The 25165-nt window shown below is 30.1% G+C and overlaps 1 protein-coding gene across 1 annotated transcript; it reads left to right on the top strand.

The window, feature by feature from the left end:
* Nucleotides 1-22605: 22605 nt before the first annotated feature.
* On the top strand, nucleotides 22606-22761 carry K441DRAFT_586629 (uncharacterized protein; the record flags this gene model as incomplete). Its single annotated transcript, XM_067644642.1, has 1 exon — nucleotides 22606-22761. A coding segment is annotated over one exon (156 nt), but the record flags the coding sequence as incomplete, so codon positions are not given.
* Nucleotides 22762-25165: the final 2404 nt, after the last annotated feature.

The raw sequence follows: 25165 nt of genomic DNA, 5'->3' as shown, positions 1-25165 counted from the left end.
ACTAGTTTTACAACATCTTTTAATACTTATTAAAGAAAGATCTAAACTAATATAATAGGTTTCTATAAGGGGGGTATAAAGTAATACTCTTCTTTATAAGGTTGTATAGTTCGTTCCTCTTTAGTATTAAGGAATATCTTATCTAAGTATAAACGTTAAGAAGATTTTATATCTAAAAAGTGATTTAAAGGAGTTACGGCTGCCTTATTTCTAGGTTATAAAACTTTAAGCTCTAGGCCAAGTTAAGAAAAAGGTATTTAACGTCTACAGAGGGCTGTAAGAGGGGAAAATAAGATCTTTAATATTTAGCTCGTTAGTATTTAGTGCCTAATAGTTAACTATTTAATAAGACTAAGAGAAAATATATAACAATAGCTAAAACAACCAACAATTATAATAGGGAAGAGGTAAGTACTAAGTAAAGTATAGAACGTTATATATATACCATTAACGGATAAAGCTAAAAAGGCTAAGTAACCTATTTTGAATAAATATATAGGTTAGGCAGAGGACTGCTAAGCTAAATAGTAAGAGACTGCTAAAGAAAGCATAGGGAGATATAATTTATTAGCCGGATAAGGGCACTATCGGAGCTATTACGGATAGGTACTCCGGCAAATTAGTCTAGTAGCACTTTATTACAAATTTAGACAGGCGGTGGCTTTACTAGTTTAGGTAGTAAAACAAAGGTTAGATAGATATTACCTTTATTAACTTAATTTAATAAATAACTATAGGAACAGAATTGCAAATTTCTTATATTATAGTAAGGGCGGTCTAACCAAAATATAAGAAAGTTAATTATAATTACGTATAGAAATCTAATCTAGTAATAGTGGGAATTTATAACACCTATAACTACTATTAAGATCCCGCTAGAAAAAATATAAGATAAACATTAATTGCATAACGGTGGTCTCCATTTTCTCCATTTCCTTAATTCCTCCTAGCTTAAAGAAATGCGGACTTATAATAATGTTACAGTCTTTATTAAAATTGTCACAGGTATAGAAATATATTTATTCTTCCTTGCTAAATATATAAATCAGTTTATACGCGATATTAATTATAACTTTACTATTTAAATAAAAACGCCGACAAAGCTTACGGTAAGCGGCCAACCCAAGTAGTAGATCCCCCTAAAATTGTTCTATTTAGGCTTTAGTAGCGCTAGATAATAAACTAGTAATATAATAAGGGGGAACATTTTCCTGTATAATCTAAGAGTATAAATAACGGTAGATCCTATTTAGTAACTTAGTTTTATAAACTAGTAAAAAAAGAGAAAAAGGAGGAGGAGATATTAATTCTAGATCTATGTTAACAGATAATTTGCTAGCAGTTATTAAGCGTAGATTAATAGTTAATGTGAGGTGATAAGCTCCGCACCACTCAGCCACACAAACCCGCAAAAGGTAAGCAAGTGACTGGCTTGATGCCAGACACGGCTGTGCGGAACAATACATATAGGCGAGGTGACTTCGTCACCTGACAGTTAATATATTATCTTTACCGGTATATTAATTTAGGGAAGAGGATAGTTTAAGGTGTTTAATACTACTATATAGTATAATGCAAAGGTTTAAAACAGATATTATTAAAAAAAAAAGACCTATAAATATTAGTAATTAAAAGAAAAGTAGTTTGTAAAGGTATACCTAGTTTATATTATAACCTCATTCCGGGAATTTTAATAATACGCCTATAGCTATACTAATCGCGATAATAAAAAATCCGTATAAGCTAGCTTACAGCTAACCCTAATCTCTAATTATTATGGCTTATAAGCCAAATATAGACTTATAGTAGTCTATATAGAAGGAAAGGATAATTACGCTCCTAAGGAGAAGGATGGCCAGTATTCCACAATATACCTTAATTTTTATAACAGCAGTTCCACTTTAGCAAAGTCAGTGTTAGAGCCCTAATTTAGAATTTTTATATACATAATCGCAAAAAATATTGTTAAAAATACCCCTAGTACTATAATAACCGAACTCCTAAGCAGATATACCCATCTTAAAATACCTATAAGGGATATATTCTTTACACTTAAGGGAAGAAAAATAGCTGCTGTAAAAATCTAATTAGGTATTAGTTATATATAAAGGACTTAGGCTTTATACTTACCTTTAAAATAGTTATAAGAAGCAAAGCGGCCTTTATGAGGGCCTAGTTTAACTTATCCTACTACCTAATACCTAATAATAATCTGTATACTATAGTAAGGATAATAAAATATACTGCGTTATAAGTAATTAAATAAGGCGTAATATAGGTTATAAAAGGGCTTTTAGTAACAAGAATGGTGTAAGTACTACTAAAGATCGCGACTACGTAGGCTATAAGTATAATAATAATAAGGGGAAGAACAGAATCTATATTAATAAGTATACTATATATTAGCCTTAGCCTAATACTATAGAAACGGGGCAAATAACGATTAGCCTAACACTTTAAGTAGTAGGGTGTAAATATGGGGGAATACAAAGTAGAGAGAATTAGTAAGGCCTTAAGGTAACGGGGCAACTATATAGTTAATATATATCTTTAGCCGATGGGGCGTAATTACTCTATATATTACTAAGCGTCCGTTCTCCCCTTACTACGCTATTTAAGATTTAGATATATTTAAGGATTAATTAAGAACTACCCTCCTCTATAAGCTAAAGTTAGTTTCCCTAATAAAGAGATATTATAATAGTAATTACCTCTTTCTTTTTTAGGGAGCGCTAGTAGAGTATACCGTAAATATAAAACTAAGATTTATACTTAACGTCTATAAAGCCGCTTGCCGATTCCTATTAAGGCGTTAAAATCCCAGTTTAAGAAGGTATATCTATAGCTAATAGTTTAGCCCCTTTAATCTTACAGCACATCTCACTCTAATTAAAGGGTATAGCAAAGAATAAGGTTAATTCTCTCTACTATAAATAGTAGAGATTAATTAACTAATAGAGATGGCTTAAAAAAGTATATACTTACGGATTATAGATATTCTAAAATACTTACATAAAAGGAATATCGATTAATAAGCATATCGCTAAAGGTTAAAGTCCTATATATATATCCCGTTGCTATATTGCCTAAATTAGCGCACTAGCGCTAAAAAACCCCTATTACTAAGTCGCTAAGTTTTTTTTAAAAACTTAATAACTTAGCGATAGGGTCCTAACCTAAGATATTCTCAACCCCCTTATATTAACTAGACCTTTTAATAACTTACCAGCCATTATTATAAGTTTATTTATATCTTTAGACTTAGGTTATATTTTAGGTCTATTTATAGATATTCTTTTTAATACCATGCCTTTAGAAATCTAGCGTTGTCTTCCTTAATTACGTTTAGCCTCTAAGAGGCTTAATATATTACCTTTAAAACTTATTTTACTACCTTCTAAAAATAAAAGCACTTAAGGGGATAAGGTTAACCCGCTAGCTACCTCTAGCTATAAATATATCTAACGTCTTTCCTTACCTACTTTACCTTCCTTAGAGTATAAAGGCACTAAAGAGAATAAGGCCAGTTATTTAGCTACCTTTAACTATAAACTAACTATATAACTTTTCCTAACTACTTTACCTCCTTTAGAATATAAAAGCACCTAAGAAAATAAGACTAGTTATTTAGCTACCTCTAACTACAAACCTACTTTACCTCCTTTAGAATATAAAAGTATGTAAAAGAATAAGGCTAGTTATTTAGCTACCCCTAACCGCGAACCTACTTAACTTTCCCCTCCTACTTTACCTCCCTTACTTACTATTAATATTAAAGAACTAGATAAAAACACTAGTTATAAAAAATTAATCCTAAAATTATAATTAAGCCTTAAAGAAATCCGTGCATATATTGTAAATAGAGCAGCTTTACTTTTTTTATTAATAAAGAGGGGAAAATAAAAGATTAGAGGACTAATAATATAGTTAAATTTAACGGCTATAATTTACCTAGAAGACGTTTTTAAACTTACCTTACTAATTAAAACTTAGCAAATAATTTTAATTAGTAGGAAATAGCCACTTACGGCAGATTAAAACTTTAGATATTAATTAAGGATCTATTTACTTTTGTAAAAGGCAAACATATAAAAGAATTCTAGAGATTAAAGAACTTTTTTTAAAGAGCCTATAGCTAGACAACATCTTCTATTTAGGATTAAGCATTTTATTATCTAAGCTAGTTTAAAGACCTCTAGAATATCAGCTCTTATATTTTACTTTATAAGAGATTTCTAAATAATAAATATAAGCAAGGTACCCCTCTTTATTCAATAGCTACAGAATAAACAATATCCCGAAATTTTAACATTTACATAGGAGATAATAAACTGGTTTAATTAGTATAAGTTAATCTATATAGGTAGGGTATTTAATAAGTTAGTATTTACTCCCCTTATAAGTATCTCTTTTTTTATATTCCAGTAGGAACAGTAAGTTAATTACCCTCTAAACTATATTAGTCTAGCCTAGTTAAGCTTAGCTAAATAAGTCCTCCCCTTTCCTTAGCCGAGTAGGAAACGAATCTACTTAAACTCTAAACTTTAGTTAAACTATTTATTAGGAGGTAGCTCTAACTAGGAAACGGATAATAAATAAGATTACTAATTAAATTAGCTAGAAGGCTAGAATGCAGAGTAGTTAAAAATACTTACATTAGTTATAAGTTAGTAGGTAGAGAGTATATAAATATATAAGAGTATAATAGTGCTTCTAGATAGCAAACCTTTAACTTATTAAAGGCCATAGAACATCTTCTCTATAATTAATTAAATAACATCCTTAAACCTTTAAGCTAGTAGGCGAATCCCTTATACTACGCCTTAGTTAAGAACGCTTATTATAAAATTTCCCTACCCCTTTTAATACCCTCGGCAACCTTACGCAAATTTTACTAGCAAGCAGCGATAGCAAGAAAATAAGTTTTATTACTCTATAATAGGCATATAAGGGTAACACCGCCATTAATATACTACTAGCAAGCAGCGATAACATAGAGATGAGGTTTAATGCTCTAGAATGGGGATATAAGCCTAATACTGCCATTAACATTCTACCAAAAAGCAGCGATAATAAGTAGATAAGTTTTACTGCTCTATAATGGGGATATAAGCCTAATACCGCCATTAACATTCTACCGGAAAGCAGTAATAGTAAGGACGAGGTTTAATGCTCTATAATAGGTATATAAGGGTTATTCCTAAACCTAAGCTTTAAATTTTTAATATAATATAATTATTTAACTATTTATAAAGCAGAACTAGCAGTAATGCCTAAGCTTATAAAAGAAACTGTTATAATTACACTAATACCGCCTTCGCTCCCTTTCTATTTAACATATTACAGCCTAGCCTAGCAATAACCCTAACTGCTCTTAACTTTTAGAACCTTATTACTATCTAAGACCTATAAGTCCCTATAATAGCTAAATACTAATATATAAACAACCGACTTATATAGATAGTATATTTAAGTATACTTCCCTATAAAATAGAGTATTAGGCCTATTATAAGTGAAATATTATCTACTTTAACCCCTAGCCTATAAAGTATTTCTAGCATCTTTAATCTTAGTATCTTATTTACGTTAGCCGTCTAACTTACTCTATAGAAGTAAGGTAAAGTAAACGTATAGTTATAGCACATTAACGCGCTTAAGAGCTTTTTATAGTCTTACTTAGACTAATAAAAGGGCTTATAGATATTTTGCTAGTTTATATAATCTTCTTAATTGTCTTCTTAAGGCTGGACTGTGTAAAGTCTATATACTTTACTTTAATAATAGGTATAACAATATTACTTTCTAGGAGAGCTTTCTTAAGCAGTTTATTCTTACTTATACTTACGCTATTATATCCAAATTTGGTATAAACGCTACTGGGAAATTTAACTTAGTAGTAGGGCAGGCGGTTTAAAGGGGCAAGTTTTATTAGGCTTTTTACTTTTTAACCTCCGCTAAATAGTAAACGTATATAAATATTAAAATGCTTAGTATCTTAAACAAGCCTTAAACATTCTATGCCCCAACGCTTAAGTAAACGTTACTATTAATACTTAGGCTTTACTATTTTTGTTAGTAAGGATTTAGTAGTAATATTTTTAATACCTTAAATACACCGCTAAAGGTAAGCAACTATATAACCCGCATCTCTCTACCTGCAATAGGCTATTAACCCTTTATTTTCCATAGGTATGCTTATAACTATTACACTATATAACCCTTAAACAATCTCCGCTACATATAGTACCCTATAATTAATATATATAATAGCTGCTGTATAGGCCGCTATATACATTAGACGCCTAATATCTTATCCTATATAAATATATTTGCATCACCTTTCCTGCCCTTTATAATATTTAGTAGCCTAAATATTATATATAGCTATAATAAGATCTACTAGCAGTATATAGCACGCGACCTTTAACCGGTCTTTATCGCGCGCGGCATCCTCTAAATAACATATATATAGCTATTAATTTTGCCTACTAATTCTTATTTAATCCTAAAGGCAATACTTTTAGGTAAGTAGCTCTATAACTAGCGTCTCTATTTAGAATAAGATACTAATATCTTACCCTCCGTAGTCGTATATGCAAATTCTCCCTAAACTCCCTTATATTTAGTGCCTTTTAATTTACACCCTACTTTAAGAATACTGTTATTAAGTAGCGTATATTTACTAAAACCGGCGGCAGAGTAAAGAACTTAAAGGCGGCACAGAATAGGCTTTTATAAATACATTTATAGCGTCTTCTTATCTTATACCGTCTGGCAATCCCAATTTAAGCCTTAAACATCATTTTTAACCTTTATTAATCTTTACTACCCATAATACTAATAGCGGCCCTATATTCTATAAGTGTTTAGGGTATAGCTAGACGCGAGATAGTATTTACGCAAGTTTTTTATGGCCTTATAGTCTTTAAATATATATTAGTAGCACCTCCTGTCCGCAATCTAGCCTTAACAATTCTAAGATAAATACTTACCGGTTTTCGTTACCTGTCGTATATATATATATAGGTTAGATTAATCTTTCTAAGCCTAAGCACACCGCAATTAACGCGCCCTTTACTATTCTTTATACGTTAGAAGCTAAGTCTTAAGTTAGTACTATAATATAAAAGGCTACTAAGAAACCCGTACCTTCTCTATTAAATCCTTTATATTACGACCTATACCTTACAATTTTAGTAATAGCACTAGTTACTACGCGCTAATCTTAACGATTTATACGTTTCTACCTCTAACTAATATTTTCTTAAGCTGACATTAATAGAAAACTATAGTTTCCTTACTCCTATCGGCATAACTATATTAGTATAATACCGTTAACAATAGACTTTAGACTAGTTCTCTTTTAGTTTACTAATATTTACTTTTGCTATATACTACTAATATTTTATAGCAATAGCTAAGGCTATATTTTAGGCATATTAGGATATATATATTAACGTTTAGGATAAGGTAGTTAAAGGTCACCACTATACTATTGCCGTAGTTTAGTTATATAGTTATATTATCTTATCTAAAGAGTATTACTATAAATAGCGGCCAACGGGCGCTTATTGCGGTAATAGTTAAGAGGGTATAGCTAAAGGCTTATATTATAAACTAAAAGTAAGGGCGGCCTTAGAATTTAATACTCTTAGCTAAGCTAAGCTTAAACCAAAAGTAGAGGCGGCCTTAGAATTTAATACTTTTAGCTAAGCTATGCTAGTTAATTACTAAGCTTTCTATAGAAGCAGCGTCTTTACTACTACTAATAGATTCTTAACTACTTTTTAGTAATTCGTTTTACTTAATATAATCCTATTACACTAATCTAATATTTAACTATATGTTTATATTTTTATATAGACTTACATATAAAGTAACGTAAAATTTAGTCTTTCGCTACTAGGATATAATATAGGAGTTATCCTTCCTCTAGACTAGCTAGAATCTTTTATAACTAGTAATAGTATAACGGCTATATCCTTTATAGTATATTGAAATTGTATATACAGAACATTTAAATTAAGAAAGAAAGTCTACTTATAGCTTCTATATATAAACGAATTATATATAGATGTAAGTTTATACTTACCGTGAAAGTTTCTTTCGTAACTTAACCCCTAACATTTACGTCCGCTAGGATTTAGCCTTAGGCAGCGATTGTAAAACTAAAGTTATAACTACTTATAACTATAGCTGCGCACCTTAATCCTAATATACTACCTAAGCTGTAAACTTATAAGGAATTTTATATTATAATCTAAATTTACAAATATATAAAGGTATTAAAACAGTTTAGGTTTCCTAACTTAACGACTTTCCCTAAACTAATAGTAATTAAGGCTTAACTAGCAGTTAAGAGGTGCTAGCTAGAATTATTATTTATCCCCCTAAATTTAAAACGTTTAATAAATATATTATTACTAATTATAAAAATAAATAAAATGATCTTTTAATTATAGGCGATTTCTTTATTTTAAAGGGGTATTATTTAACACTTAATAGAGGGGAAACTGCATACCGTATATATAAGGCTTACTACATAACTAAGTATCTCTATTTAATAAATATATAAATAGGTTATATAAGACGAATTTTAATAAGGATTAGTCTACTACTATACCTATAGATCTATAGTGAATTATTATTAAATAAATAGATAAGGGCAGATATGCGCTATAGATTATATAGTATTAATAGTTATTCTTCTTCCTTTAGACCTACACGGGATATCTAAAGATAATAGCTACTTTACTATAATATAAATACTCGTTCCTTAGCTATTATTCTTATTAAGAATAAGACACGCCGTTTTATTATTTTTAGAAATGTGTAATTACACTTAAGTCTACTATAATTATACCTATCTCCGCTATATAGTAAGAGCTTAGTATATAAAATACTAAGAGATATAAAAAAGATATCTAGCAAATATTATAGCGATATAAAAGCCAGCTCCTTTCTTATTATTTTATAATAGGTAATTAATGCTTCCTATAGAGAGTATAGGCTCGATAAAAACTATAGTTGGTTTGGCTAACTATCTATAAGCTACTATAAGCTAATACGAACTCTTTCCTCCTAGGTAATTATAAGGATATATTATCGAAATTAAAGCCATCTAGTAGCAGGGTAGGATTATCCGCATCGCCATTTAAAGTAATATTTCTTTTAGCCTATGTAACAAGAGGGCCTAGTTATATATAATAAGGGATTCTTATTTAGTAAATTTAAAAGCTAGTTAGGGATCTAATTTAATGGTTAGCATTTTTATACTAATATAAATATAAAGTCTCTAGTCTTAGAGGTCTTGGTTTTGTATATATTAAAATCCTTAATATCGCTAAGTCTTAATGCACTTAATTCTTAACTTAGTGTCGTCGTTTATAATGTACTGGCCGCGCTATAACGATTATTTAACTATAGTTAAGGTGTAAATGTAATATATAGCTATAAAATTAGGCCTCCTGCCGGCGTATAAGCGCCTTCCTTTTACATTAAATGGCATTTGGCAGTATCTCTTTAAGCTCGCATATATACCCCCTTAAAGGTTAAGTATTAGGTAACACTAAGCAGATACACAAACGCACGATAATAAATTAGTATAATGCGTGCGGTAATAATTTCTAGGCTAAATGTATAATCTAGATTAGAAGAGCCTTCTATAGTGTAGGTCTAGTCCCATAATTTAATATAATACGGCTTTAGCGGTTATTTATATATCTAGCTCCCCAGTATTAGAATATCTTAACTTTATTCTTTCTAATATCTTTTAACTTAAAAACTAAGAATTATACTAAACATTCCTCTTCCTCTTCCTCCTCCTCCTCCTCCTCCTATTACTACTACTACCGCCGCCACTACTACTGCCGTTACCACTGCCCCTAACCCCCCTGCTTCTTACCCCCCCCCCCCCCAGGGTTTTATTCCAAGATAATACGGTATAGCTATTTAAACCGAAATTTTATATAGATCTAGATCTATTAAAAATAATACGCAGCTATTTAAACGTTAAGATACCTTTTAAGCTTATATCACTCGTAACTTTATATCTATATAAGAATAGTCTTAAGTACAAAGTAGAGTCTCTCCTTAAGATAATAAAGAATACTAATAACGCCGCAGCGAGAGAACTTTTTAAGAAGGTAATAAAGAGTGATAATAAAGTAAGGGCTCTTATTAGTGCATTACAAAAACGTGCTATCCTTTCTTTAAAGAGTATAAATAAGATAAATAAACATTGCTTTAAGTCGAAACTTTACTAAGAGCTTTAATTAATAAAGCATAAAGGTAAGAATATTAGTATTAGCATAAATAGGGAATAATATTATAATAAGCTTTAAACTTTCGCCTTGGCTTCTAGGACTAGACCGCTACATTATAACCTTACTATTATCGTAGATAAAGCAATAGATGGTCTCTCTGTTATTAAGTATAAAGTTTCTTAAAAGGAGTAGTTTTAGGCATTAACTCTAGTAAAGTTCTAGAAGGAAGATCCCCCCTATAAAATACACCTACTTTAGATAAAGAATATAACGACATAGCTAGAGATATAGATAGCGCTACGCTTATAGATGCGTTAAAGATAAAGGGACTCTAAATAAACTAGTTAAGGAGTTAGGGGGCGAATTATAGGACTTAATAGTGGCTGAGGGGTTTATACTGCCCAATCCTTTAAGTCCCGCAACACTAAATAATTTACTTTTACTTACTAAATTACTTAATATAGAAAATAGCTCCTCGATTTTAGGGACCGCTATAATCTATTTTAATCTTTACTTTTAACACTTAAATTAAGCTCTTAATTTCTCGTGCATTATATTAATAACCTAAAATAGCAATAAAAGTGTATATAAAAGCCCTAAGCGATCTTATATATTTTGCTATAACGTTTATTTAGGTACCTATATAAGGATATCTAAAGTAGGGTCTATTAGTATTTCTTATAATTAAATTATAAATACGTAAATAGTATTACCTTACTATACTATTAGCTACTAATCCCTTAAGTTAATAGATTTTAGAAGATAGTATTTTTAATTGCTCTATATATTTCTAAGTGTCCGTCCTTCCCCTTTATTATATATTTAAGATTTAGATATATCCGGGGATTTATTAAGAACTATATTAGTGGCGTCTTTATATATAGCAATGCCAACTTAAGCCTTAAGTACTATTTTTAACCTTTACCAACCTCTACTCCGTAATACTAATAGTGGCCCTATATTCTATTAGCGTCTAAAGTATAGCTAAAAGTAAGGCAATTTTTGCCCTATAGGAACCCTTTACTTCCCCTCCTACTAGTTAGTAACCTCTATATATATATCTACGGCACACTTGCCTTTAATTTAGGCTTTAATGCGTTTAAGACAAGCAGCTACTGGTCTTCATTACCCACAGCACTGGTATTAGTTAGGTATTAATGCCTATAAAATAAGCCTTTATAATTTACACCACAATTTACGCCTTGCCATTAATGCAGCACTAAGGAAGTTAGTTTTAGGCTAATTAAGTCTTCTATATACTTAAACAGACCCCTAAGGATTATATACTCTATCTAATAAAGACCTTATTCGCATTATATACCTTATAATAATGGCTATATTACTACTAACTATACTTAACTTTTAGGTAAGCGACTATGTACTAAAACCTCCTTCTATCCGCTAATAAGTTATTTTTTATAAGTATTCTATAACCTTTTATCTCCCTTTAAATAATTTTTCTAGCTAGTTAAAGCTCACCTCGCGTTATAAGCTAGCCGTCTATTTTAGATATAAGCCCTAATACTATATCTTACCTCATACCTAACTATCTTTACTTTTTAACCATCTCTATTTCTAATACTGACTTTAAACTCTATAAACATCCTAGATAAGATTTAGCGGTAAAGAATACTTTAAAAGAAGATAAGTATAACGTTAACATTTACCTAAGAGTATTAGATTTTTTTAGGCACTTTATAGTTCCCAGCCCTTATATCTATAAGGATTTTAGTTATTACCTATTAGGACATTATATAGGAGTTATCCTTTCGCAAGCTAAGCTAGAATATTTTATAAAAAGTACTATAATAACTAAAGCCTATATTGTAGATATAGGTTATATATATAGAATATTTTATATAAACAGTAAGCTCTACTTATAGCTTCCGTATATAAACAAACTATAAATAAATATAAGTTTTTACTAAACCCTAAACGTTTCTTTTACTACTTAACTTTTAATATTTATATCCACTAGGATCTAGCCTTATTTAGAGATTATAAAACCAATATCACAACTATTTAAATTTATTGCTGCGAACTTTAATCCTAATATGCTACCTATAAACCAAACTTACCTATAGTTTAGAGAGACCGCTAAAAACAACCTATATAAATTTAACTATATTAAAACTGTTTAGGTTTTCTAGTTCTATAACCTTTCCAAAACTAACGCGGAACTAGATATAATTAAAGGCCAAAAGGCAGTGCTGGCTAGAATTATTACTCGTTCCTAAGAATATAAAACATTAAACTATTATATTATGGCGCCTTTTAGAACCAAAATATGCGGTGATTTCTATATAGCTGATTTACTTATTCCAAAATTATACTATTTAAAACTTAATAGAGCGGATACTATATACCGTAAATATAAGGCTTGCTACGCAACTAAGTATCTCTATTTAATAAATCTATAGATAGATTCTACTAGACAAATTTTAATAAGAGTTAGTTTACTACACTATACCTATAAATAGATGAGGGTAGATATATGTTATAGGTTATAGTTGTATAAGAAGAATTTGTAGCTTCTATTTGTAATATAGCGTTTATCTTTAATATATATAATAGTCCTTAGTGTTTTTATCTATATTTAATATTGAATATTCTATAATAAATATAGCAGTATTATTCTATTTTACCTATTTCCTACCTCTTTTCTATATCTTTACCTATACTATACCCTTTATAAGTTATATTTAAAAGTTATTAACTAAAGCGGGAAGGACAATTAAAATCTTTATACCCATTTTTTAAGTCAGCATTAGTGTTATTATTATTCAGCATTTTGTTAAGTATTATCGGGAAGCTAAGTAGGTAAGGTATAGCTTAAATCTAGGGTTTAGTAAACAAGGATAATTAGTAGTTAATGCTAGCCGCTATAGTTCCTCCGTTATAGTTTATCCTTTACTCTATATAATATTAAATATTAAATATTAATTATAGATATAACTAAATATACTAAAGTACTAATCTAGCCTTAGCTGTAAAGAGAATCGGAATTAGAGCTAGAGCTATTAACTTTAATACTAGATATATTAATTTCTTTACTAGCTTATTACCTACCACTATCTAAACTACTTAGAGACCCTTCTACATCTAGGAATAGCCATAGCTCGTTTATTCTGTCTTCCTTTGATAGTGGCTTCCCTATATTAGGATGCAGCCAGTATATCCTTAATTTCTTAAATACCTTCCTCTTCCTTATATAAGCTTGCGTTAAAATCTCTACCTAAGCCTCTCCCTATTGCTTATTACTTATTTTAACTATTTCTAATTTAATTAACTAGTTAATAAGCGGCATTTTATTAGCGTAAGGGTTTTTAGTTTTTTCCTTATAGACCTTAGTTCTAATATAGGTATCTAGCTTTCGCTTACTATTATTATAAAATTATAGGACCTATATATATGGGCCAAGTTTCTTAATAATATTAATTCATTTTCTTTTACTACTCCCGTTATTTATATACGCCTTATACCATTTCTTATTAAACTTAAAGTATTTCTCTTCTATACTTTAGAGCTTATCAGCACCTCTTAGCGCAAGTTAGTAGCTACTAATTACTTAGTAAAACGGATGGTTTTCTGTGCCCGCATTAATAATAAAGTAACTTTACTATTTGTTTTTATAAGGTCTTATAGCCTCTAGAATACTAAATTCCGTCCTTCTATCCTTATATAAAGGCATCTTAATATAATCGTCATTTAATTAAGAGTTTAGATTATTAAGGTCTATATTAATATCTATATTAGACTCTACAGATTTAATTACCTCTAGTATATAATATTCTGGAGCAATAAAGGCTATAGCTAATAGCCTTATAGGGGGATGAACTATAAGTATTCGCCTTATAGCGGGTTCTAGGGCGTCCTATCTAGGTAAAACGCTTTTAGCTTTTTTTCCGTTAAGTCTAGATAGTTTAATAAACCTTACCCTCTTAGTAGTAAAACCGCTCTTTATAGGCGATTTAGTAAAGCTTTCTTCCTTAAAAATAAATAGTGGTTTATTAACACTACTTTTATTAGTAAAACTGCCGACTTTAGCTAAACTTACTACTTTAGCAGGGGAGCTACTTTTTATAGGTCGTTTAGCAGAGCTTACTTTAGTATTACTTACTCTAAAAGTGGGGTTAATACCTATAGAGGGTTTAGTAGAGCTTAATGCATTAGTAGTAGTAGAGCTAATCTTTATAGATGGCCTAGCACCGCTAGCGCTGCTTAATTATTCGGCTAAATCGCCCTTTATAGAGTTTAGTAGCCTTAAACTCTCTTAAGCTATAGCGCTTATAAATAGTACTAGCTTCTTTCTAGGAATCTAAGTACTTATACCATTAATACCTCTAAATAATAATATCGCTTTAATCCTAAGTATAAGTACATCTCTCTTCTATTCTTAAATGTCCTTATTAGGTATCTCTAAAATACTAAGAATTTCTTTTATAGATTAAATTAGTATTTTATAATTAGTTAAAACTAGGTTAAGCTCTTTATTAACTCTTATAAGCTCGATATTTTTCTATTTAGCTACTTTAATTATATTCTTTAGAGATATATCTCTTACTACGGACTTCTTTTAGCAGGCTAAGTTAAAAAATTCCTATACTTATAGTCTAACATCGTTCTATACCGCCATTTGCTTAAGTATTAGGCCTCTTAAGGCCTCTAAATAGGCTAAATAGATAGTAGTAATATTTGGCGATTCGTTAATTAACTACTTAATTTTAATCTTAATATAGCTTAGCGTTATTAACTTATAATTAATACCTACTTTCTTTAGTAACTTAATAAACACAACTAACCCCTCCGTAAGTTTTTTAATGTTTTCCTCTCTTGCGACTATTCCTTCCTTAAGGGTATTAATTTTATTAAGCTGGTTTTTAAACGTTTAAATATTATCTACTAATATTTTTTAAGGGAAATACTAATAGCGGTCTAGTTGCTTAAATTTTTTTTTAACTTTATAAACTTATCCTAGACTTTCTAGTAAAACTCTTTTACTATATCCTTATTATCTCCATCTAATATTTAATTCTTTATTACAGCCTTTTTAGCTTTTAGGTATTTTATATTAAACTTAAAAAAGATAGCTTAAGCTAGCTTAGAATTATAATTATAGTTAAACTTCTTAATTTCTGTCGGGAATGAGGCAAGTTGCCGCCACGTACGGCAAACTGCCGTCACGTAATGGCAAGTTGCCATCACGTGTCGCCGCGGTACTAGCGTGGCGAGGAGCCTTAAGTTCCTCGCCCTCCCTTATTCTAATTAATAAGCTTTATTAACTAACATCACTATAACCTACTTAAGTAGTCGTTATTGGTGAGTCACCCTATATAACTAATACTAATTAGTGGTTAAATATACAGTCAACTATAGAGCAGCTAGGTTTTTAAATAGAAGAGACAGTCTCGTATAGGGGTGCTATATACGCTTATATAGAATGGATCCCAGCAATACTATACTACCTTAGACTTGCGAAAAACTAGTAATAGAAGTGTTACTAAGTACTAGGAGATACCAAGTTGCGTTTATTACGCAGAATAATCGCGTTTATAAAGATTTGGTTAAGTACTTTAGGTCAAAAGTATTACTAAACCTAGGGTCCTAAGTTAACGTCTAAAACGCGTTAAACAACGTCTAAAACGCGTTAAATAACATCTTAAATTGCCTACCTCTTAACAGCAAACCTACAAGATCCTATAAAACCGAAAATCCTACCTACCTTCAATATACGACACCCCGTTAATTTTATACCTACTATAGCGTTAACCTACCCAAAGAAGTATAAGGAAGATATTAACCCAAATATATAGAATAAAGCTATAATTAACCTTGCAAACGCTAATAAACAAGACTTAAATGGATTTTTATTATACTATATAGTATATTATAAGGATAGTAAATATAATAATACCGCGCTATAGGAATATATAAAGAAGGACTTTATTAGATGGATAAAGGAAATATAGGCCCTTATAAACAAGGATATTATATAGGACTTCCATAACTTCCTTTAGGAGAATAGAGTATTTGTCCCTAAGGACGGGGGTACTATTAGAGACAATATTTAAGAGCAGGTTATTAATATAAAAGAAGAGCATAAATGGACTCTATAAGAGATTAAGCACTAACTACGCACTATAAGGAAGCTTAACTTATAATAGAACCTAAGTAATATACCTCTAGAGACAAACCTACCTCCGCCTTTAACTCCTCTATATCTAATTTAACCCGTAACCTTAACGTCGGATACTATACCCTAATAAGAGTAGGCATAGGATCCTATTGCTTCGCGATTTAATGACCTTTAGACTCCACCGACCAGACCTACGTCCCTACTGCAGCCTATAATGTAACCCCCACCTCCTTTATCTTAATTTTAAATTGGAGGTAGTTTAAAATTGCTTATAGAGCTTATAAAGCTCTATTTGGATTAGAAGAAGAAGTTTAATAGGGAATTATATAATATTCTTAATTCGAAACTATATATCTTTTATAACTATTACTAAAAGGTAGGAATAGAGTTTAATTAATACCACAACGCCTATTCTATTATGCTTAAGGGCCAAGCTAGTGCCTTTTATTATAATTATTTAGTAGGAAAAGGATATAATTTTAACCGCATAATATATAAGTTAAGGTGCCACTTTAAAACAGAAAAAAATAAGTAGTAGTATATATTAGAATAGAGAGAGACTACCTTTCTAAGGATTATTGCTATAAACCCAGGTGTTTCTTAGCTTAATTATCTTTAAAAGCTCTTTAATTAACTTTAGATAATTTAGCGTGGTTTATCTAAATTATATTAAGAGGACTTTAGCCTATATAATTAAGTTATTAGCGTATACTAAGGTATTAAAGAATATAACCTTACTCTCTTTAATCCTATAAATACTTATAAAGGAGTATATACTTAATTAAGATCTTCTATTAGCACCGCTTTACGCTTTTAAGAAGTATAGCAATTTAACGCCTAACTTTAACCTACTTTAATCGACCCGCCTAGCCAATATAATTATAACTAGACTAATTAAACGTATAGTGGCCGTAGTGGGCAATATAGTAGAGGGTATAATTAACGACTATAAGGCAAAGGTGGAGGTCCTTATGGAGGTTTATTTTAAAATAATTGCTAGAAGAAGTACTATATTTATAAGAAACCAAATTACTAGTTAACTAGGCATTCTTTTAATAAGCAAAAGAAGGCATATAATAAGTTTCGCTAAAGTATAAAAAACGTTAAAAATTATAAGGCTACTATGGCTTACTTCTAAAGCTTTCTAGTTTAATACAAAGGCGTAAAAGATCTTAAAGGTGAGGTTAATAAGGCCGAACAGCTCCTTATAGATATAGAAATTAAGGACTACTTACCCGACTAATACTTTACTAAGTATAGTAAAGTAGATAGTATATAAACCGTCACTATTCTTAATAACTAATCTACGCTCCACTCTATTACGAAGTTAGATATCTTTAATAAGCTAAGGGAGAGTTCCGCGTTCTCCTTTAATAACAAATACTTAGCGAACGTCTTTTATGGTATTATGCCAGATATTAGAGCCGCAGGAGTATCTATAGTAGGAGAACCTTAAGTTTAAGCCCTTTAGTAGCTTAATAGCTCTATTTAGATTAACTATTTAACGGCAGGCCAACACACAATTTATTTTAGTAAGGGTACTATAATCTCTCTTAGCACAATTAGGGTCTAAACCCCCTTAGGGTATATTACCTTTTATATCGTTCCTATAAACACTCCGTTTCTATTTTATATTAGAGATATAAATAAATTAGGCATTAAGCTTAATAACCTTAAGGATATACTTATTTAGGGAGATAATTAGGTGCCCGTTATACGTAAGTAGGGTTACCCCTAGTTACTCCTTTATTAACTAGAAAAAAGTATTACTTAAAGCCACTTAACTAAGTTAGAGTTACGCCAACTACACCGTTATTTTAGCCACCTATCTATTTATTAATTGCTTAGGGTTCTTTAGTAAGTAGGTTATAAAGTTAAGGTTAAGGCAATTAAGCACCTTATAAAGTACCACCATTACTACTAAATAAACTAAAAGTCCCCTAACCAATTTAAGTTTACCCTTAAAGATAACTATAACTTTAACTTCTGTATTATTATTAACGTTATATATCTTAGCGGCAAGCTAGTACTCTAAGTTATTAACTTCTTAACCTCCTTTTAAGCTGCACGTTTCTTAAAGGATATATTAGCTAGAAACGTATAGGATACCCTTTAACTATACTAAATTAATATCTACCTAGGACCCCCTAATTAAATCATCTATAATATAGGAAAGAACTTCTTATCTATAGAGTTTTAATAATAAATAAAGGCAATAGCAATTAAGGTTAAGGAAGTCCCTATTAAGGCATATAATAGTATTAGAAAAGTAAAGCGATATTATACGCCATTACGCCGCGTATATAAAATTATCTCTTTAAAACTAAAGGACGCTAGTAAAGAACTTACCTTATAAATAGCTATTAAAGCTATTAATAATTCCGCTGGCCCAAATAGACTTATACCCATATTACTAGTCTTTAGCGCCTACCCTTAAATAACTAACAATTCTCTACTATCTCCCTCTATTATATAATAAGCTAAGGCTATTTATAAGGCAATAAAGGAGGTACGACGTCTCTACGCTATACGCTAGGTTAACAACGCACTAAGAATAAGAAATAGCCTAAATACCTTAACTACGCTTAATCTACTACTTTAGTCTAAGGTATACGTATAGCGTAAAAAGGGAGGATAGTTAGGCCCACATTAACTTATTATAATTAATAGTTAAACTTGCACTATTTAGATGCCTTATAGACCCACTTAATTCCATTTAACTGTTATTAAGCCTTACTATAAAGATAATAGTTCCGAGCCTTTATAGGATACTAAAAAAGATACCCTAAAGGAGAACCATAATTAACATACTCTAGAAGGCGACCATAATTCTAATATAATTATAATAGATATGCCGTAACTATAACGCGGTAGAGGTCGCCTAAAGGGATTATAAAATTACTAACATCTTATTAATTTTAAAGAGCAATTTGTTGCCGCTATTAAGAATAAAGTTAAGCTATTAATAGCCTTTATAACAGCTAAGGAGAAGGCTAACTTTAAACTTACAAAATAGCTTTAAAAGGAAGGTTATATTATAACTCTAAAAGCTTCTTTTTAAGCATCTAATAAGTAGGAGATTAATGGTCTTATTATAAGAGGAGTCTTTAAATTCAAGAAGTATAACCTTACTAAATTTAATAGAGTCCGTATCTTTAAGTTAAGAATAGTTAATAAGATTAAGGGCAAAGCTACNNANNCCCTATTTAAGAAATTAAGGCTTATTATCTAAGGCTACAACAATAATAGTAAGGAGGTAATTCTTATGTAATCTCCTATAATTTAATAAGCTAGTTAGCGAGTTATTATTGCGCTAGCTCCCTCCTTAATAAAGAATAGAATAGCGGTTTATTTATAAGATATTACTTAAGCCTACACCTAATTAGAGATATACCTTTAGCGCTTAATATTAGCATACCTTCCAGAGCAAATTTTCTACTAGTATCCTAAAGATATAATTATAGTTATGCTTAAGCCATTATATGGAATTATAGAGGTAGGAATTTATTAGTAGGCTACCTACAGCAAGCACTATAAAGAGAAGCTTTTAATAACTACTTCTATATTTAATTCCTGCTTCCTTATTATAACTACGGGAACTCTATTTAGAATTATTAGCATATAAACTAATAATATAATTATCTTAGGAGACGACCAGTTCTTAGCTCTTAAAGAAGATAAGCTAGTAAAGGCAAATCTTATAGCAAAGCTAAAGAAAAGCTTAATTTAAGAACACTATTATTTTTTAATAAATGCATCCTCTCCCTAAATAAGGATTCTATTGCTTTACGCCAAAAGGGTTAAGGTAGGAAGATTGTCGTTATTAACGCTAACTCTCTAAAATAAGGATATATGGAGTAACGCGCTTACGGAGCTTATATTACTTCTATTTATTAACCTAAGGCTTTATTTAATCTCTCTGTTGCTACCTAATACTAGAAACTAACTAAGGATAACGTCCTTGCCCTAAATAAATATCTTTCTTAGTAAATAAACTATCTTAATTAGGGACTACTCTACGTGCCTATTAATCTTCCCACCGCTAAGCTCTTTATATTTATTAATAAATCGTTTATAAATAATAAAGATTTTAGCTCCTAGCTAGGATATAAGATTATTATCGCAAACGAATCTACCGGAGAGAATAACTTTATAATCTATGGTAATCTTATTTATTAGAGCTTAACTAAGAGTAAGCGCGTTACTTAAAGCGGTTTAGTATTAGAGATATATAGAATAGTTAGCAGAGTTAACATAGTAATTGCAATTGGAACTACCCTAAAGATAATTATAGATTAACTCGAACTTTCCGTTATCCCTATAATTATATATACTAACTTATACTCCCTCTATAAGTATTTAGTTAAGCTTAGTACTATAAAGGAGAAGCGCCTTATAATTAACATTATGGCACTTTATTAATCCTATAAATGTTAAAAACTCTTTAAGATTTAATAGATTAATGGCCAAGATAACCCGGTAGATGTAATAATAAAGGCGAACCCAAATAAGGCACTAGAGACGTTTATTAATATAAATACTCTACATATACGAGTTAAAGGTTAGGTAAAAAGGGAGTCCCTAGAAATATCTTAGTTATATAAGGCCTTAAGATATCTAGGAACTTTAACCGGCGGTTAAAGTTGTTTAATTAGTTAGATTTTATAGACCCTAACTTAAACCAGCCAATTAGAATTTTCTATCCCTAGGATAGAAAATCGCTATTAGCTCGCTTATAGCTAGCGCCTTAGCGGCCCTAACGGCCCTAACATAATATCTACCTATAACTCCTTAACAAGAAAGCACTGCGTGCTAAGAGGCAAATTTTAGGACAGTAAGACTTATACTATAATGGTAATAGTAGGCGAGGAGGGTTTATATTTGTTATAATAGTTAAGCAGTATTTATATATAGATGGCAACCATAAAAGAAGAGTTGCTAGTGTTAGGAATAAGGTAAGTTGCCGCCACGTACGGTAAACTGCCGTCACGTAATAGCAAGTTGCCATTACGTGTCGCCACGGTACTAGCGTAGCGAGGAGCCTTAAGTTCCTTGCCCTCCCTCATTCTAATTAATAAGCTTTATTAACCAACATCACTGTAACCTACTTAAGTAGTCGTTATTGGTAAGTCACCCTATGTGACCAAGAATTTCTATATCTAGTTTATTTATTACGTTTTTATAGGTTAACGGAATACCTATATCCTACCACCGTCTAATAAAGGGAAAGGCTTTATAATATACTTTTCTTATCTCTTCTAGTACCTCGCTAAGTCCTTTTTCTTAAGCTTATGATATTTACACTACCCCTTTAAGCTAAAGTGCTACCCTATCCTCGTCTGGGGAGTAGTATTTTTTAGTTAATTCCTAAACCCTAACCTTTTTTATTTTAATATTATCTTTATCATCTAAGGCATTTTTCTCTATTTTATTATCCGAGATAACTTATTCTATCTCCTCCTCCTCCTTAGAGTTATTATTTACCGCTAAAGCTTTAGGTCGCTAATAATCCAAATATATTCTAAACGGCTTAGCAGTATTCTCTAATTTTAATTTTAAGTTCGTTCCTAATAGCGCTAGGTTTAAAGATATTAGGCTTAATAGCTTAAAGTTAGTAGGTAAGAGACTTAGGTATAGCATATTATTAATTTATAATAAACTCTAATACTTAATCGCTAATCTATTAGTCTAAACGTCTACTATTATAAGTATTCTTCCGTGCTAATTAGTAATATTAAAGTTAGGTTAAATAATTAAAAGTAGATAATTAAGCGTAGCTTAAATTATATAGTTAAAAGGAGGTTAGTTTAGATAATTAAGGGCGAGTTAAGATCTTTTATAGAACCTCTATAACTACTATTCCTATTTATAGTTAAAAAAGTTTTATTTTTAATATTTCTATTTTTTAAATTATACTTTATTAAATACGTTACTAGATTACTTATTTAAGGATTTTATTCTAATATCTTATATAAATATCTATTAAAGCTATTATCTACCTATCAAATTAAAGTATTATGCAGCTATTTATTATTTCCACTCTTATTATCGCCACTTTAATTTAGTATACTATTTTACTAAAGGGTGCTAAAGCAGTATTATTTTATAACTTATTAATCTATTAAATAAGCAGTATAATAGGCAGGCGATCTTTAGGAATTATAGCAGGTATATAGAGTTCCTTAGCTAGTGAACTTCTATTACTTATAAAACCTACTACTTATATAACTATTGGAGACTATAGGAATTTATCTTTTTCCTTAAATACGCTTAACGCTACGGTTGGGACAATATTAAGATTTAATTTTCTTAACCTTAACTATACCTTAACGCAAAGCCGTTTTAGAGACCTTTGTTAAAATAATACTTAGTTTAATATAGGTTTTAATTAATTTAATCTAGTAAATATAAGCGGGAAATTCCTAGCTAATTATAAGGTAAAAACACACGCCCCGTAATAGTTCTACTGTGCTTAAACTATTAAGAAATCCTATTACTATACTAGTATAGTGTTTGGCTTAAATACTAGTAAAGCTAAGGAGAAATTTATAAAAAACGCTTTAGGGTTTACTTTAGGAAGTTAAGCCCTATTATCCTCTATAATAGTATACCCTCTTCCTTAAATTAAATAGAACTCAATAACTTAAATTATATTAACTTAGCTAACAAATATAAGAGATATAGTTTGGCGATTAACGCCAACATTATCTACTATTCCCCCCCTAATTGCGAATAACGTAAAAATCTACCTAAACGGCTATAGTAGATATATGGGGGTATTTCTAGGGCTTCTTATAGTCTAGGTAGATGTAATATAGGGGTAAATAGAACTTGTTTTAAGAGGAATTATTAACCTAAATTAGATTTCCTTACTACTATTTTACTACTATCTTTAATGCCTAGTACCCTATATCTCACCACCTATTTCTATTACCTATTTTGTCTTAATTACATATAATATTTATCTCAGTTGCCTAGACCTACCTTATATATATAGAGAGCTTCTAGCCCTCTTTAATAAAATAGAGTTCTTATTCCTAATCGTCCGTTTAACAGGAATTAAATTTTAGCCCCTATCTATAAGTTAGTTATAAGTAGAGTAAAGAATAATATTACTTTAACTATTTTAAAGATTGAATTTAAAAACTAATTTAACTATATTATAACTAATTCCAGGAAATCTACTAATATACTATAAGTATATTGCCTCTAAAATCTCTTTAGAAGAGTTAATAGGCTAGCAAGTTATTAGTAGTACTAGTATTCCTACCTAAATAAGGTTTCCTTTATAATTTACCATAACTTAAGCGCTTTTACTATCTATTTAAAAGGCCTTATAATCGCCTACTCCGCTAAAAATCTTTAACAGCGTGAATAATATAGCCTCCGCACTAACGCATTACCTTAATTTAAAGGGTTAGCTATAGCTTCTAAATAATAAGTTAGAGATTCTTACTATTAAATAGCGGCCGTTCCGTTTGGCGTACTTAGAGGAATCCTAAGCCGGGCCATCTAATTGCCTGCGTAGTTATGTGGTTAGGTTATAGCCAAAATTAGAAAAAAAGTTAAGTTCTAAAAACTTAACGTGGTTTTATATATAGCATTTTAAGAGTTTAATAACCTAAGGAGATTTAGCGTTATAAAATAGGACTTATAAGGGTATAACTTACTAAAATATAAGCTCTTAACCTACTTGCGCCCCTAGGATTAGGTCTATAAGACTAGGTAAAAATTAATTAAAGGAGATTAACTACGTTAAAGCAAACGCAAAGTAGATAAAGGAGAGGATTAATGTCTTTATTATAGGATTAGATCTTATTACTAGTTTAGCTTAACTAGCTAGGTAGGCGCTAGCAGCCTATTATATAGGGTATTATTAGCGTTTTAGGAATTTGTTTTAGGATTTAATTTTATAATTTTATAAAGTAGGAAATCTAAATAAGAAAACAAAAAGTATTCTAAATAATAGATACTGTTTTAGTAATTCTAACTTAGTATACAACCCCTATAAGTTTAGCAATAAAGCGCTTCCTCTAATAAGATATAATACGGCGCTAATAATAGGAAAGATCTATAAATTTAGGTTGCTAAATTTTAGCTAAGCCGTAAATAGGAAAAATATTAAGGTATTCTAAGAGATCTAACAAATTTAAGATTGCATTATTTTTACCTTAGTGTATATTATCCACACTTAAATCTAGAAATATTACGATATTAACCCGCTAAAATTAATCCTACTAATAATTAAAAACTATTAAGGCCCTTATCCTTTATCCTTTATTTTTTATAGCACCTAGCAATGTAAGCTAAAACTTAATTACGCTCTATAGATATATATATTTTACCTAAATTATTAAAGAATACTATAGATTTCGGGTATATATATTGCTAAATAAATTAAATAGGTAAAAGAATAGACCTAATACTTATAGATTATTATCTAATAAATTTTATAATCTCTGCTATCTATTTATATTTCCTAATCCACTATTTAAATTATCTACGAGTCTCTGGGCACCTATAACTAGATAAGCCGAAAATTAAAGTACTATTAGTATAAAAACTTACCTAATACCGCCAATTCCCATCCAATAATCGTAAATTAATTTACCTGCCCCTTTTAACTTAAAAACTAAAACCTAGGTATTAGACTAGTTTACTTTCCACAATATAATATTATAAGGGTCGCGGTATAGTCCGTTATTTAGAATTATAGGATTATATAACTTAGCTATATCTTTAAGTAACTCCCTAGAGTACCTC

Source organism: Cenococcum geophilum, assembly GCF_001692895.1.
Source record: "Cenococcum geophilum 1.58 unplaced genomic scaffold K441scaffold_63, whole genome shotgun sequence".
Taxonomy (NCBI): Eukaryota; Fungi; Ascomycota; class Dothideomycetes; order Gloniales; family Gloniaceae; genus Cenococcum; species Cenococcum geophilum.
Note: the sequence above shows the minus strand (reverse complement) of the source record. Positions and strands in the feature narration are given on the sequence as shown.